The sequence below is a fragment of the Prionailurus viverrinus genome, chromosome D4, assembly GCF_022837055.1.
Source record: "Prionailurus viverrinus isolate Anna chromosome D4, UM_Priviv_1.0, whole genome shotgun sequence".
Lineage (NCBI taxonomy): Eukaryota > Metazoa > Chordata > Mammalia > Carnivora > Felidae > Prionailurus > Prionailurus viverrinus.
The window spans coordinates 63186869-63204093 of NC_062573.1; the positions used below are offsets into that span (position 1 = coordinate 63186869).

At 37.6% G+C, this 17225-nt stretch overlaps 1 protein-coding gene across 2 annotated transcripts in view; it reads left to right on the top strand.

Annotated features, from left to right (window-relative positions):
• UBQLN1 (ubiquilin 1) overlaps nt 1-17225 on the top strand; it is a 47385-nt gene that overhangs the window by 13989 nt on the left and 16171 nt on the right. For both annotated transcript variants that reach the window (XM_047829559.1, XM_047829560.1), the window contains exons 2-3: nt 11941-12092; nt 14242-14357. In XM_047829559.1, the coding sequence (XP_047685515.1) occupies nt 11941-12092; nt 14242-14357 (268 nt within the window). The remainder of the gene's footprint in view (nt 1-11940; nt 12093-14241; nt 14358-17225) is intronic.

Below are 17225 nucleotides of genomic sequence, written 5' to 3' on the forward strand. Positions count from 1 at the left end.
AGAGTTTAAGGAAATCTGAAGTATGCAGAGTTTGGGCCTTTCTATAAAAACATAACATTGTTTACATTGATCATATTTAGATTAAGGTTTTCTAAAATACAGCATAGAGTATTGGAAAAGCATATCATATCTATTTGAAATGGTACAATTAAAAGTAAGGTTTATTCACTTTTTTTTTTTATGAAATTTATTGACAAATTGGTTTCCATACAACACCCAGTGCTCATCCCAAAAGGTGCCCTCCTCAATACCCATCACCCACCCTCCCCTCCCTCCCACCCCCCATCAACCCTCAGTTCTCAGTTTTTAACAGTCTCTTATGCTTTGGCTGTCTCCCACTCTAACCTCTTTTTTTTTTTTTTTTTTCCTTCCCCTCCTCCATGGGTTTCTGTTGAGTTTCTCAGGATCCACATAAGAGTGAAACCATATGGTATCTGTCTTTCTCTGAATGGCTTATTTCACTTAGCATCACGCTCTCCAGTTCCATCCACGTTGCTACAAAAGGCCATATTTCATTTTTTCTCATTGCCACGTAGTACTCCATTGTGTATATAAACCACAATTTCTTTATCCATTCATCAGTTGATGGACATTTAGGCTCTTTCCATAATTTGGCTATTGTTGAGAGTGCTGCTATGAACATTGGGGTACAAGTGCCCCTATGCATCAGTACTCCTGTATCCCTTGGATAAATTCCTAGCAGTGCTATTGCTGGGTCATAGGGTAGGTCTATTTTTAATTTTCTGAGGAACCTCCACACTGCTTTCCAGAGTGGCTGCACCAATTTGCATTCCCACCAACAGTGCAAGAGGGTTCCCGTTTCTCCACATCCTCGCCAGCATCTATAGTCTCCTGATTTGTTCATTTTGGCCACTCTGACTGGCGTGAGGTGATACCTGAGTGTGGTTTTGATTTGTATTTCCCTGATAAGGAGCGACGCTGAACATCTTTTCATGTGCCTGTTGGCCATCCGGATGTCTTCTTTAGAGAAGTGTCTATTCATGTTTTCTGCCCATTTCTTCACTGGGTTATTTGTTTTTCGGGTGTGGAGTTTGGTGAGCTCTTTATAGATTTTGGATACTAGCCTTTGTCCGATATGTCATTTGCGAATATCTTTTCCCATTCCGTTGGTTGCCTTTTAGTTTTGTTGGTTGTTTCCTTTGCTGTGCAGAAGCTTTTTATCTTCATAAGGTCCCAGTAATTCACTTTTGCTTTTAATTCCCTTGCCTTTGGGGATGTGTTGAGTAAGAGATTGCTACGGCTGAGGTCAGAGAGGTCTTTTCCTGCTTTCTCCTCTAAGGTTTTGATGGTTTCCTGTCTCACATTCAGGTCCTTTATCCATTTTGAGTTTTTGTGAATGGTGTGAGAAAGTGGTCTAGTTTCAACCTTCTGCATGTTGCTGTCCAGTTCTCCCAGCACCATTTGTTAAAGAGACTGTCTTTTTTCCATTGGATGTTCTTTCCTGCTTTGTCAAAGATGAGTTGGCCATACGTTTGTGGGTCTAGTTCTGGGGTTTCTATTCTATTCCATTGGTCTATGTGTCTGTTTTTGTGCCATATTCACTTTTGTTTTAAATGGAATGGCAGGCAGCTGAATTGAATTGTTAATTCCTTGGTTTTTGCTAGTTTATTCCAAGCTTTGGATAATTTACTCAGAATAGTCACTTCAGTCTTCTGTAAAATTACATTAGTCTTCTAGTTGGGTTCATAGTGGTTCTGATGTCTCAGTTGTTTGACATTGGTTCAAAATTTACAATTTATTTTTATAAGAACTGGATTATAATTGATAGATTCTACAGTTTCCCTTTGTCTAGTACCAGAGGTATAGTTGAACTCTCTCACCATTTCTAACATGATGTTTTCCAAGTTTGACTATGAAGTGCTATGAACTCCTACTACAATTGCCTTAGTTGCCCCTGAGAACCAAGAGTTCCATGAGATTGGAGGATCCTATTTCAACAGTGCTGGAATTCTGTAAGAGAAAGTGTTTGTTTATGGGTCTGTCAGGACTCGTTTGGTTTCTGGGGGTCTTGTTGTGAGGATTGAATGAGATAATGTGTGTATAGTGCCAGGCACATTTTTGCTGCTTAATCAAATAATGATTCATGTAAATGCTTTTTCAACTGTGTATCATGCATCTAGTCTGTCCAGAAAGCTCTGATTATCCTTCAGATACTGACATTAGGAGGATTCCAGTCCTTAAATATTACTAAGGGCTCAACTGAACTATTCACTGCTGTTCTTTAAGCTTTTGAGGTTATGGCTCTTTTGTATCACCTGTCTTAACTGTCTCTGCCAGATATGATGCTCACAGGCAACACCATGTCTTATTTTGGGGTGATCGTCTCTGTTGTGATTTCCATGTCTTGTATCTGGTCCACTGCCTAAAACTAGAGCATCTTCATCTTCAGTTCCTTTCAGATAACCTACCACAGACAAGGTATATATGTTAGTTATGTTAGCTTCCTGGCCAGTTGAGTCATTTGAAATTGGAGTGCCCAGGAAAATTGGTCTCCTGTGTTTTGATTTCTTTCTGTTTCTTAGTGTAGGGTATTCACAATCAACTATTATACCTATTTTTAATTGCTGTATAGTACAGAAGAATGCACCCATCATGAATGTACAGTTCCATGTATTAGCACAAAGGTCCAAACCCGCAGAAGTCACCTTGTGATCCCTTACAGCCACCACCTCCCAGAGGTAACTACTATCCTCACTTTTGACATTATGGATTTTGTCTCTCCCTTTATAAAAATTTTATATATAAATGAAATCACACAGTTTATCTTTATTTGTGATTGGGTTTGCTCTGCATTGAGGGATCCATGATGACATGTGGCTGTAGTTCATTTGTTGTCATTGTGTGTAATATCTTAAGTATACCACAGTTCTGTAGTTAAAGCACAGTTGGATTGTGTAATGTTTTTGGCTAATAACAAAGAATACTGGTTTGAGCTTCCTTGAACATGTCTGTTGGTGTACCTGTGGACACATAATTTGTTAGATAAAATACCATAAGTGAAATTGTTGCGTCAGTAGGGTAAGCATAGGTTCAGCTTCTACTTCAAAATATTTTTCCAAAACATACCAATTTATGTTTCTACCTGTAATGTATGTGGATTCCACATCCTCTACAACACTTTCCTGGCCTTTTGAGTCGAATCATCCTGTGAGTGTATCACTGGTTTTAATTTGAAGTTACCTGATTGTTAATTAATTAGGATAAGTACCTTTTCCTGTGTGCTAGCCATTTAGCTTTTATTTTGTGAGTTCTCGTTTTAGTTTCTTGATAATTTTTTAATTGGGTTTTGACTTGTTGATTTGTACACATCCTGTATGAAGTCTGGATTCAAGCTCTCTTGATTGTTGGTGTTTTAGGTATTTTCTCTCTGTTGCTTATCTGATAATGATAGTTCAATTTATTTTGCCTTTTCTTTTTTAGTGTTTATTTTTGAGAGACAGAGACAGAGCATGAGTAGGGGAGGGGCGTAGAGAGAGGGAGACACAGAATCTGAAACAGGCTCCAGGCTCAGAGCTGTCAGCACAGAGCCTGACGCAGGGCTTGAACCCACGACCGTGGGATCGTGACCCAAGCTGAAGTCTGGTGCTTAACCATCTGAGCCAGCCAGGCACCCCTGCCTTTTTTTTTTTAATGGTTACATCTTTTTGGGTACCACTTAGGAAATCTTTTACAGTTGTACCAGAACTTTATTGACTTCTCTTGTTGGTACTATTTTATTGCACGATAGTGTTTAAAAAGAATTTTTTTTTTAACGTTTATTTATTTTTGAGACAGGAAGAGACAGAGCATGAACAGGGGAGGGTCAAAGAGAGGGAGACACAGAATATGAAGCAGGCTCCAGGCTCTGAGCTGTCAGCACAGAGCCCGACGCGGGGCTAGAACTCACAGACCGCGAGATCATGACCTGAGCCGAAGTTGACCGCTTAACCGACTGAACCACCCAGGCACTCCTGCACTATAGTGTTTAATTTGCATGTGGTCATAGTACATGCTTGGTTTAACTTGAAATATGTTGACTTGCTTTATGGCAGAGTATATGGTCTAATTTTATAAATTTACTTAAAAAGGATGTATATTCTGCATTTGTTGAGTGCAGTGTTCTATATGTTACAGTTAGGTGATTTGTTAATTATGTTCAAATCTTTTTAACTTTTTTTTTTTTTTTTTTTTTGGCCTGTTTTCTATCAGTTACTGAGGTAAATGTGCTGAGATCTTATTGTACTACTTTTGGACTTGTCTGTTTTTCTTTTATACTTTTAAAGCTTTATCTTGTGAGTTTAACACTTCAGCATGTTGAAATGACCTAGTTGCTTTTGTATTAAAGCCTGTTTTGTTGATTAGAATAGCCTCAGTAACTTTCTTTGGTTACACCCATTCTTTGTATTTTTTCTTTACAGTTTTGGTATATCACTTTTAAGCAACGTGAAGTTGTTTAAAAAACATTTTTTTTTTAATATTTATTTATTTTGGGGAGACAGAGATGGAGTGCAAGCAGGGGAGGGGCAGATAGAGACACACACAGAATCTGCAGCATGCTCCTCCTGGGTCTGAGCTCAAACCCACAAAGCGCGGGATCATGACCTGAGCTGAAGTCGGACGCTCAACTGACTGAGCCACCCACGTGCCCCAACATGAAGTTGTTTTTAAATCCAGTCTTGTTGTCTTTTTAACATACTGTCTGTTAATGTAATTGCTGCTAAATTTGGTTTACATTTACCATTATACTGTTTGATTTTTATTTTTCCTGTTTGTTTTATACTGTTTTTTTTTTATTTTGTTTTGTATTATTTCGTTTATCCCCTTTATTAGGTTGGTAGATGTAAGCCTTTTTTTACTATTCTTCTAGTAGTTATTCTAGAGATTATTTTATGCATTTTAATTTATAAAATGTCTAAATTGTTAAGTACTTGTACTTCTTCCCAGTTAGTGCAAGGACCTTAGAACAGTTGAGCTCCATTTAACGCACCTCTGGACTAGACTTGACTTTCTTATAACACAAGGCTGTATTATTAGTGCTTTATACAACCAATTTTCATTTTGATTTACTGGTGCATATATCCTTTCCAATTTTTATTCCTTCATTTAGGATCATTTTCTTCTGAGAAACACATTAACATTTCCTGTAGTCTGTGTATGCCAGGTAACAAAATCTGTTTTTGTGTGTCTGAAAATGTTTTATTTTGAGGGATTTTTTTTTTTTTTTTTACTGTATGTAAAGTTTTAGGCCTGTTATAGTTTTCTTTGTAAATTTTTAATTTTTTTAATTATGGGTGATTTCAAGTCAAAGGAGTAGATACAACAATAAGTTACACCTTCAGGAATCCTGTACTCAGCTTTGACTGTTGATCTTAAAGGCAGTCTTGTTTCAGGTATACTTTCCCTTAAGGTACCTCCCTCTTCCTCATCATTTTGATGCCTCTCTCATGTATTATATTATTTCATCCCTTAATATTTCAGCATGTATCTCTAAAAAATAAGGAGCCTTTTTAAAAGACATCAATACATTATCCTGCCTTACCAATGAATAATTCCTTAATTTAATCAGTTCAAAATTTCCCTGTTGTCACAAAATGATTTTTTAGCATAATGATACCATGAATTTATTACATTTTTTTACTTTTTTCAAAAAATTTTATCTTTTAGAGCAGTTTTATATTGAGTCGAAAGTAAAGGTTCCATAACCCCTGCTCCCCCTCACCCCCGCACTCCATAGTAGTACATTTGTTACAATTTATGGACCTCAACTGACACATATCACCTAAAGTCTGTACTTTAAGATTCACTCTTGGTGTTTTTACATTCTGTGGGTTTTGACAAATGTGTAATGACAGGTACTCTGCCTATTTCATCTTCCTTTCCTAACCCCTAGCAACCACTGATCGTCATAATTTTGCCTTTTCTAGAATGTCGTATTGTTGGAATTATACAGTATGTGGCTCTTCAGATTGGCTGTTTTGACTTGCTAATATGCATTTAAGTTTCCTTTATGTCTTTTCATGATTTTATAAATACATATCTATTTAGCACTGAAGAACATTCCATTGTTTGGATATCCCACAGTTTATTTATTCACCTGAAGAGTATCTTGGTTGTTCCTGAGTTTTGACAGTAATGAATAAAACTATAAACATCTTTTTGCAGGTTTTTTGTGTGGACATAAGTTTGCAGCTTTTATCATTTGTCAATACTTCTTAGCTTCTGATTTTCTCCTTTTGTGTGGACATAAGTTTTTAACTTCCTTGAGTAAATGCCAAGGAGCACAATTGCTGGATCAAATGGTAAGAGTATTGTTTGGCTTTATAAGAAGCTGCCAAACTGTCTTCCAAAGTGACTAAACCAAATGGTACATCATCAGCATGAATGAGTTCCTGTTCTACATCCTTGCTTGCAATAAGAGTATGGTGCGATCTCCTTGTTTTATATTTTAGTTCCCTAATAGCATATGATGTGGAATATCTTTCACAGGCTTGTTTGCATTTTGTATTATCATCTTTGGTGAGGTATCAAAGTCTTCTGCCCCCTTTTTTTTTAATTGGGGTATTTTAATTGGTTGTTATGTTGAGTTTTAGTTCTTCATATATTTTGGATAACAGTCCTTTATCTGATGGATCTTTTGCAGATAATTTTTGTCAGTCTGGTTTGTTTTCTCATTTGCTTAAAAAGACTTCTTGGGGGGCGCATGGGTGGCTAAGTCGGTTAAGCGTCTGACTCTTGATTTCAGCTCAGGTCATGATCTCCTGGTTCATGAGTTTCAGCCCCATGTCTGGCTCTGACCTTGACAGTGTGGAACCTGCTTGAGATTCTCTCTCTGCCTTTCCCCAGCTTTCGCTGTCTTTCTCTCTCCCTCCCTCCCTCCCCCCTCCCCCTCCCTCTCCCTCTCTCTTCCTCTCCCTCTCCCTTTCTCCCTTTCTCCCCCCCTCCCTCCCCCTCTCCCTCTCTCTCCCTCCCTCTCCCTCCCAAAATAAAGAGATTTCTTTCTGAAGTGTGGGATGTGGGTAAGGCTCATACATTGCAAGGGACTGATAAATTGCTTGTTTTTGTTGTTTTTCTTTTCCAGTATCTATGCCATTCTTTCTTTTCCTGCCTTGTTGCCTCTACTGGGACTTTCAATACTATGTTGAGTAGAGTAGGGGTGATTGAGTGTTGAGTAAAGTAGTGGTGATTGTGGTGGTAGTGGTGATTCGGGGCAGGGGGGGACATCCTTGCTTTGTTCCTGATCTTAGTGGGAAAGCATTCAGTTGTTCACTGTTAAGTATGATGTTAACTGCAGATATTTCCTACATGCACTTTATCAGGTCTAAGTGGTTCCCTTTTATTCCTTTTTTTTTTGTTTTTTAATTTTTAAAATGTTTTAAAATTTATTTTTGAGAGAGAGAGAGACAAAGCATGAGCGGGGGAGGGGCAGAGAGCGAGGAGACACAGAATCTGAACCAGGTTCCAGGCTCTGAGCCATCAGCACAGAGCTTGACGAGGGGCTTGAACTCATGAACCATGAGATCATGACCTGAGCTGAAGTCGGACGCTTAACCGACTGAGCCACCCAGGAACCCCTCCAGGGTTTTTTTTATTACCCAATTTATGGTCTATCTTGGTGAGTGTTCCTTGTGCACTTAAAATTTCATCTACAGGTTTTTCTTTGCTTTTTCCTCCTTAGCAACTTATTTGTTGAGGACTTTTTGCATGTGTGTGTGGTTGTATCCTTTTGATGACATTTAATATGTTTCTTTATCTACATTTTTGGGGAGCATCTGTTATACCTAGAGCAGGCAGTGGTCCTTACACTTAAGTGTACATCAGAATCATCTGGGAAGTTTGTTAGATTATAGATTGCTGAGCCCCATCCCTGGGGTTTCTGATTTGGTTAATATGGGGTGGGGACTGAGAATGTGCATTTCCACCAAGTTAACCTAGTACTAGTGAATGCTGCTCATCTGTGGACAGAACTTTGAGAACTATAGCCCTGGTGCAGTTTTGCAACCTTGTCATTAGTGACATTTTGAATTGGATAGTTCTTTGTTGTTGGTGCTGCCCTGGGCATTGTAGGGTGTTTAGCAGCATGTCTGGTCTCTACCCACCAGGCGCCAGTGGTACTGACCCTTATTGTGACAAGCAGAAATGTTTTCAGACTTTGTCAAATGTGTCCCAGGGTTGATAGGGACACTCACCCCCATTGGGTACCACTGCTATAGGGTAACTGGGAAGAACTCTTATGTCCGTATCTGTAAGTTTTTTTCTTTTATAATAGTTAGATTCTCCTTGGAGACACTATAATATTATAGTCTTCCTGCCTGATGGTGAAGGCCCCCCTCCCTGCATTGTCTCATCGATGTGAAGTGAAGGGGGAAAGACTGAGCATGTAGTATGTCTGCGTTTAATCTTCATTTTAGTATGTACTCCTGCTTTCAGTGTGCCTTGTGCGTTCTTTAGTCCAAGGACTTTGTTCCCTTTCTAGAGAGGAAGAAAATCCTCCAGTCTTTTGTTGGGCTTGAGGAAGCAATTGCTTGCTTAGAGTATGTGGCTTGTTTCTGAGGCTTTGAAGTAATCATCATTGTTTTAAGCCTTAGGCATCTCTCACTTCATTACCCCCTGCCCTCAGCTTCTGGGGGTACCAGTATTGGTCTTCTGGGAATTCTACATATGCTGGGGACTGATCTAGCTATTAGCTTTCTGCATTGCCAGTTCAGGGTTCAGTTCTCTTGGGTCTGCTAAATTAATTGACCCAGGTGCCCAGCTGATGTCCAGCTTTAAAATTGTCTTCCATTTGAGACTAAAAGGTCTCAGTTTGTTCTGTCATCTCTTTTTGCTAATCCTATCTCTGAAAGAGATTTGTATCTGGACTACATAAAGAATTTTTGCAACTCCTTAATAAAAAGACAAGTCAGTTTCAAAAAGGGCAAAGAATTTGGATAGTTCTCTAAAGAAAATATATAAGTAAGCACATGAACAGATATTCAGTGTCATTAGCTATCAGGAGAGTGCCAATCAACACCACCAGGATGGCTATAATTAAAAAGTCAGGTAATAAATATTGGTGAGGATGTGGAGAGATTGAATCCTTATACACTACTGGTGGGAATGTACAATGGCACAGCCACTTAGGATAACACTCTGGTGGTTCCTCAAATGGTTAAGACAAAGAGTTACCATATGACCTGGTAATGCTACATCTAGGTATATACTCAAGAGAAATGCAAACCTATGTCCACACAAAAATTTGTATATAAATGTTCATAGCAGCGTTATTTTATAAGAGCCCAAAGGTGGAAACAACTCAAATGCCCATCATTTGATGAATGAATAAACAAAACATCATATATCCATACAATGGAATATTATTTGGCTGTAAAAAGTAATGAAATATTGATACATGCTACAACATGAATGAACCTTGAAAACATTATGCTAGGTAAAAGAAGCCAGTTACAAAGACCACATATTATATAATTGCATTTATGTGAAATGTCAAGAATAGAGAAATCTATAGAAAGTAGATTAGTGGTTTCCTAAGGGTTGCAGTGATGAGGGAATAGAGAGGTGATACCTAAAGCGTACTGGTTTCTTTTAGAGAAGATGAAAATGTTCTAAAATTGTGTGATGATTGCACATATCTGTAAATATACTCAAAACCACTGAACTGTACACCTTAAATGGGCAAATTGTCTGATATGTGAGTTATACCTCCTTAAAGCATTGGAAAATCCTTTACTATTTTAGTGGGGATTTGACAGAATGTAAATATAGATGTATTTTTTTAGTCTGGCACCTTACCTTCAAATCCTAAAATATGCCAAAATGCTATATAATTATAAGTTAGACAAACTTTCAGAATGACATTGGAAGGATATTAAAGATTCTGAAAAGGTAAGATTTTCTTCAAGGTTAAGAAACACAAGTCTAAATTAATCTCATTTTACATATAAAATAGATTATTGTTTAGCTGGGTAGATTGGTCCTTGAAGTCAGACTTAGGTTTGAATCCTAACCTGGCAGTTAATTAGCCAAGTCATGAGAGGAGAGGGCCATATTAGAACCTTAACCTCTCTTTGTTTCAGTATCTGAAATAGGATTAAAAACCATCTATCTCAGTTATTGAGGATTAAAAAAGCTAGAGCAGTAGTAGCTACTATTTATTGACCCCTGTCAGTGTGCCTGATACTTGCATTTTATGTACATTTTTATTCAGTCCTTAGAAAACCACATGTTCTGCTCATTGTATTGTTATTATTTCTAGTAGCTACCAAAGGGAGAAATGAGATGTCAGTAATAGGAGAATGGTTAAATTGTTGATTGGCCAAATTATTGATATGGTGTTTTAACAAAGATTTTTTAGTTATTTGGAAATTGCTTATTGTAGATAAAAGGATTAAAGGTCATATATTTTCAAATGAAGGAGAGTTCAGATGGAAAAGCTCCAAAATATTTACTGCAGCATAATTTTGCATTATCTTTATGAATTTAAAAAAAAAAAAACAGTTGCTTACACTGAATGTTGTAACTTGATTATGGAAAATTTCATTCATACACAAAGGTAGAGTGTGATACGAACTTCTCATTTTCAACATGATGGACATACAGCCTATCTTGTTTTATTTATATTCCTGTACGCTTTCCCTTCCCTGCCTTCTGCAAGATCTTATAAAATCTCAGAAATTATCTAACATGGGGGTGCCTGGGTGGCTCAGTCGGTTGAGTGGCCGACTTGGGCTCAGGTCATGATCTCACCATGGCTCATGAGTTTGAGTCCCACGTCTGGCTCTGTGCTGTCCGCGCAGAGTCCGCTTCGGACTCTCTTGTCTCCCCTCTCTCTGCCTCTCCTTTGCTCATGCTCTCTCTCTCTCAAAAATAAACAAAACATTTAAAAAAGTTATTTAATACATCGTCCCACTCATGACAACCAAAAATACCCCTTATATGTCTAAAACTTCCCTTGGTGATAGTGCCATCATCTGTTGAGACCCACTTTTGTAGGGTATTGGGGTAGAGTGGTTTAAAATGTAATTCTTTTCCAAATTTGGAGTGATTCCCTGAGGTAGTCTGTTCATGTAAATTCCTTGGCCTACTCACATGTCCTGATTTGGAGTAAAGCCTAAGCACACAGGTGATTTTTATAAAAATATGAGAAAAGACTGATCTAACAGAGTAAATAAGGGTGTTTTTTTATGGTATGAAGATCTTTTTTCTGTGTTTGCATGTTATTCTTGTCCCTGGAAATCCTTTCTTCAGGTTTTCTTGGCTACTTCCAAATCTCTTTATTCATTGGAAAGCTTTCTTTAACTGCCCTTGTGCTTCCTCTCTCTCTGTACTTTGTGGTTTATTTGACTAACGCTATGGAACTGTTTTCGTTCAGGGAAAGACTTTTGCTCTGTATCTTTGCCATATGGATAATACTTTGTGTGTGTGTGTGTGTGTGTGTGTGTGTGTGTGTGTGTGTGGATAATACTTCTTGTTAATAAATGTTGAATGAAAAAGTTGGGGAAGAAAGTAAGTATGGAATGCCAAGAATATGACGGTGGCTCTATATGTATTCAACTAGAATGGAGCAGGACTGGAGATGGACATTTGAGGCATAGATTATTGTAAACTGGGTAACAGCTATGTGTGGCTTGAACTACATTTAGTACCACTGATACAGAGAGAACAAGGATATTGGGAAGAAATGAACTGTTAGGACTTAGCAGAAAGTTCAATATAGGATATGTGTACTTACAGTAGAACCTTGGTGTTAGAGGTGAGTGAAATGTTAATACTCATTTTCCACTAGGATCAAGATACTGACAGAGAAAAGATGTATCTTTGTATCATTTGAATTACTGCCATATCTGTAGTAGGGGCCTTTTTGAGGTACCAGTAGTTACTAGACTGGGTGGTGCTATGCAAACACCTGTAATAATATTCACTTTGTTTTTTTATCTTACTTAGTTCAAGGAAGAAATCTCTAAACGTTTCAAATCACATACTGACCAACTTGTGTTGATATTTGCTGGAAAAATTTTAAAAGATCAAGATACTTTGAGTCAGCATGGAATTCATGATGGTCTTACTGTTCACCTTGTCATCAAAACGCAAAACAGGTATGTTTTTAGAAGACACAGAGCTTTAAACTGTGAAAAAATGTTTATACAGTTAACCCTTGAATAATGCAGGTGTTAGGGCCAGCAACTCTTAAGCAGTCAAAAATCAGACTATACTTTTTGACTCCCCCAAAACTTTGATAGCTTACTGGAAGCCTTACTGGTAACATCAGCAGTTGATTAACACGTTTTGTATGTTATACGTGTTACGTACTTCTTTCATACTGTACTATAAGCTAGAGAAAAAAAATACATTTATAATACTGTATTGCCTTTATTGGAAAAAACCCAAGTATAATAAGACCTATATAGTTCAGACCCGTGTTGTTCAAGAATCAGTTGTATTTCTTTTTAAAAAATAGCCAGTCTTTAAATGGCTTTCTCTGCCATTACTATTCAAATAGTTTAAAATTCATTTATTTGCTGCTATTGGTAACAAATTAAAGAAGAAAAAAATGAATGTGATTCAATAATGCTGATGCTTACACATTTGATATTTTAGGGACTTCCTCAGTATTCAGTCATATCTAAATTATTTGAATTATAGGATAAATTATGTTTTTAGCTATGCTTTTTGTTTTAAGGGAGATTTTTGGACAAGTTCAGGGGTGTCTCATCTCCTTGGCAAACCACAAATGAGTAGCCATATTTCACTATCAGTTTTTAAGAGACCTTTTTACTGTGTATCACTAAGAAAAAATATTGCCAAAATCAATCTGTTGGTTTTCTTTTCACTTGAAATTTTTATATTTAGTGAAGGAGCTCTTTCAGACTTATTTTTGGATATGGTAGTTTATCAATATCACTCTTCTGCGTACATACTGAAAAAATATATACGTGAGATAAATTGGTTAAATTCTTCCTAACACTATCACATTGAATGAATCTTTTGAATCACATTTTGACTTCATAAGCATTCAGGTTTTTGCACATGTGATGAAACTCTGTACTGTGTGGAGTTTGTGGTACAGCATTTCATAAAAGATGGCTACAGTATTTTCTCCAGGAATTTCTTCCAAACTACTGATGCCCATTCTGCAAATTTTTATGCTAGATTTCCACCCCCCACCCCCCCATAGCAAATATTTGCTTCACTGATACAAAATTCATTCCTTCTTTTCCTGTTTCTATGCTTTTCTGTGTACACAGTAACTTCACTAGTACCATTTAATGGTGAAATCTTTCTGAAGACACTTTATGTGGTATTAAATACAGCATGTCTGGTATAATCATTCATTTGAAGTCCTACAGAATACATATGTGCAGGCATGGCAATTGATGACTGGTTGTCAGCAATTGTAGGACAGATTTTGATTTCAGAAGCGTTATAATGAAAAAAATGTACATCTTAGAATCAATGAAAGAAGCAGTGAGTGAGATTCAGGACTCTTAACTGGTATCACATGGAAGAGGTTTCCTATAAAGTATCTTTATTTTTTTACCTGAAGATAATATTAAGTAATTATATCCATACAAGTTATTACTGGTATTGATTTTTCAGCCTGTTGTTGGTGAGGTCTCTTTATTTCTTTTAACAATTTCAAGAGGCTGAGTAAAACTGCCCCTCCCCCCACCTCCTCAAGAACTTAGAAGAAGGTACATAAAAAGTTGCTTATGGGGGTGTCTGGGTGGCTCAGTAGGTTAAGCATCCGGCTCTTGGCTTCAGCTCAGGTCATGACTTTGAGGTTCATCGGGCTGACAGGGCAGAGCCTGCTTGGGATAGTCTTTCTCTGCCCCTCCCCCTCTGCCTCTCCCCTCCCCGTGCTGGCTGTCTGTCTCTCTCTCTCAAAATAAATAAATAAACTTTAAAAAGGTGCTTATGTAGTCAAGCTTTGTGGTGTGACTGGTCGTTGATTTCTCTTCTGTGAGGTGACCTATCTCCATATCTTACATTGTCATGATTGAAAGTAATGAAATACTTAGGTGCATATACTGGAGGAGAAGGGGCAGTTGAAGGGTAGTTTAAATTGTATTAGGTTTTACTATGTTTCATTATAGTTCTTAATGCTGTTATCTCAGGGTATTTACCTTGTAATTTGAATTGGTCTGAAAACTTACACTTTTATTTCTGAGAATTCTGGAATTTCAGAGATTGTTTTAAAAATAATTAGCACCACTGTATATACCATGATATGATTACTTTTCCTAGGCCTCAGGATCATTCAGCTCAACAAACAAATACCAGTGGAAGCAATGTTACCACGTCATCAGCTCCTACAACTAACTCCACATCTGGTTCTGCCACTAGCAACCCTTTTGGTTTAGGTAAGTGTCTTTAGTTATTTTATAGGGATAGGGAAAAAAAACTCCTTTTCACCAAGGGTAATTTTGGATAAAATAGAATGAAACATTAAATCATTTCCACAACAATGACTATAACTTCTATAACTTACTTCTTTAATTGTGGGTATTAAAAAAGTAGTTAGGAATACAGATACGCTTGGATAGCTTACGTTTGCATTTAACAAATGGTAAATGAGTGACTTTTTTTTTTTAAATAATGAAAGCGATGTAGTATATGTGTACCTGATCTGCCACATAGTTGAATCTGAGGAAGATTAGCTAATTGTTGATCATAAGCTAACCCCCTGAATATAATTTTCTTATTTGTAAAGTGAAGGACTCAGACTGCATCTGTGTCTTGAACACACAGAGGAGGGCTGGGGCCTGGGAGTAAGTAAGTGGGTTGGCTAAGGAGCTCCTGCATCAGGCAAAACCGTTTTCTTTCTTTCTTTCTTTCTTTCTTTCTTTCTTTCTTTCTTTCTTTCTTTCTTTCTTTCTCTTCTCTTCTCTTCTCTTCTCTTCTCTTCTCTTCTCTTCTCCCATTTTCCCTTTCCCTTTTGTTCTTTTTAATGTTTATTTTTATTTTATTTTTGAGAGAGAGGGAGCGTTCACAGAAGAGGGGCAGAGAGAGGGGGGACAGAGGAGCCAAAGCAGGTTCTGCTCAGAAATCAGAGAGCTTTCTGCAGGGCTTGAACCCATGAACTGTGAGATCATGACTTGAGCTCAAGGCAGACACTTAACTGACTGAGCCACCCAGGCCCCCTTACTTACTAACTTACTTATTGAGAGCGTGCAAGCAGGGGGTGGGGCAGAGAGAGAGAAGGAGAAAAAGAATCCCAAAGGGGCCCCGCTGCTATCAGTGCAGAGCCCAACATGGGATTCAGTCTCCCAAACTGTGAGATCATGACCTGAGCTGAAATCAGTAGTTGGTTGCTTAACCAACTGAGCCACCCAGGTCCCCCAAAACCACTTTTCTTACATTAGTTTTATACTGAGGTTCTGTGGAAGGTTTTGTTGGGGAAAAACAAGTATTAGAAACTAACAGACGTTGAACTAGATAGATAAATGGCACGATGCTTCTTTCAGTTCTTAAGTTGTATGATAAATACAATAGTACTTTGAAATGACATTTAAAAAAATATATACAGTTTTTACCTATCAAGGATTATACCTTTGCTTCATCCAGAAAAAGTTTCTTAATAATTCAGTTTTTTGCCAACTATGTTGGAAACATTTTAGGGCATGGCAGGGATTCACATTTGCCTTTCTTTTTTTTCTTAACTTTTACATTTTTGCTGCTCTTGTTTTCTAAAAATGATCATAGGTTGAATGTGTCTTCTTTTGGTATGTTTTAGATGGCAAAATTATTGACATGAACAATTGTAGAGAGATTAGGATGAAATGATTTCATGTTTAGAGTCATGAAAGGTATTGTTGAGGTAAATCTCTCTCCTCTTTCCTCATTTTAAAGGCAAAGAAATTGAAGCCCAGACCAGCTTTTAGTTAATTTGAGGCCATATATCTCCCCATTTCCTTTATTTCCAGTCTCATTCTTACTCCTCCTATCTCAGTTGCTTTTCTTCATCAGTTATTCCATTTAGCCTATATCATAGGTTAGCCTGTTTTTGGTGCCTGTTCTCACCAAGGTCTATCCTGGATGTAAATGCTACAGAATGCCACCACTGCCCTTTCCTTAGCTTTCCTTCTTTTTTTTTTTTTTTTTTTTTTTTTTTTTTTTAATTTTTTTTTCCACGTTTATTTATTTTTGGGACAGAGAGAGACAGAGCATGAACGGGGGAGGGGCAGAGAGAGAGGGAGACACAGAATCGGAAACAGGCTCCAGGCTCTGAGCCATCAGCCCAGAGCCTGACGCGGGGCTCAAACTCCCAGACCGCGAGATCATGACCTGGTTGGACGCTTAACCGACTGTGCCACCCAGGCGCCCCATCCTTAGCTTTCCTTCTTAGCCATCTTTGGAAGAGGCATTTTCTGTTTTGTCTGTATTTCCCTTTCACTAAGTTTGCTGTGCTCTATTTTTTCCCGCATCAATTTACTGAAAATTCCTTTGATAAGGTCACCATTGACTACTTAGCTTGCCAAATTTAGTGACATAGTTTTGTTTTAATTTAGTCTTTTAAAGCTTACCAGTCTTTTCTTGAAATTTCCTTTAACTCCTGATACTGTTTTTCCCTGGTTAATTTTCTGACTTTTTTTTCTGTCTCATTTGTGGGTCTTTTTTTTTTTTCCTGGTCGCTATTGTTCTCCAGAGTTCTGTCTTGTCTTCTCTTACTCTACTTACTTTACTCAAGTGACATTATCCTCCTGTGTCTTGGTGACTCTTAAGTCAAGACCTTCAGCGCTTCTGAACTCCACGTCTTGTGTTCAACCCTCCTCTTCGATATTACCTGATGTTCTCTAAGTACGTTAGTCTGTTTGTGTTTCCTCAGAAAACAAAAGAAAACAAATGCAGAAACTCTTATTTTGCCTCTCAAACTACTACCTGTCCCCCACTAAATCTCTTTCCATACCTCTTCTTCTATCCCACCCCATGCACTTATTCCCTGTTTGACTTCCTTGAATGAATGCATTTGGTAGGTTATATAATTTTACAAAGTTAGCATTTTATGATAAGCACTCAGTCATCTTCTTGGATCTATTAGGTTTCTCCATGTCTTAATTCCTCTAAAGAGACATCTGTTTCCATTGTATGTCCTGGCCTTTTCTCTCCTTGATTGGCAACAGCTCTGTTCTAACCAGAGTTTATAGGTGGTTTATAGGTTTACTTGTTAAACTTAAACCAGTTTTCTGGAAAGAGGTCATTTAGAAGTATAACCCAGTATATATTTTTCA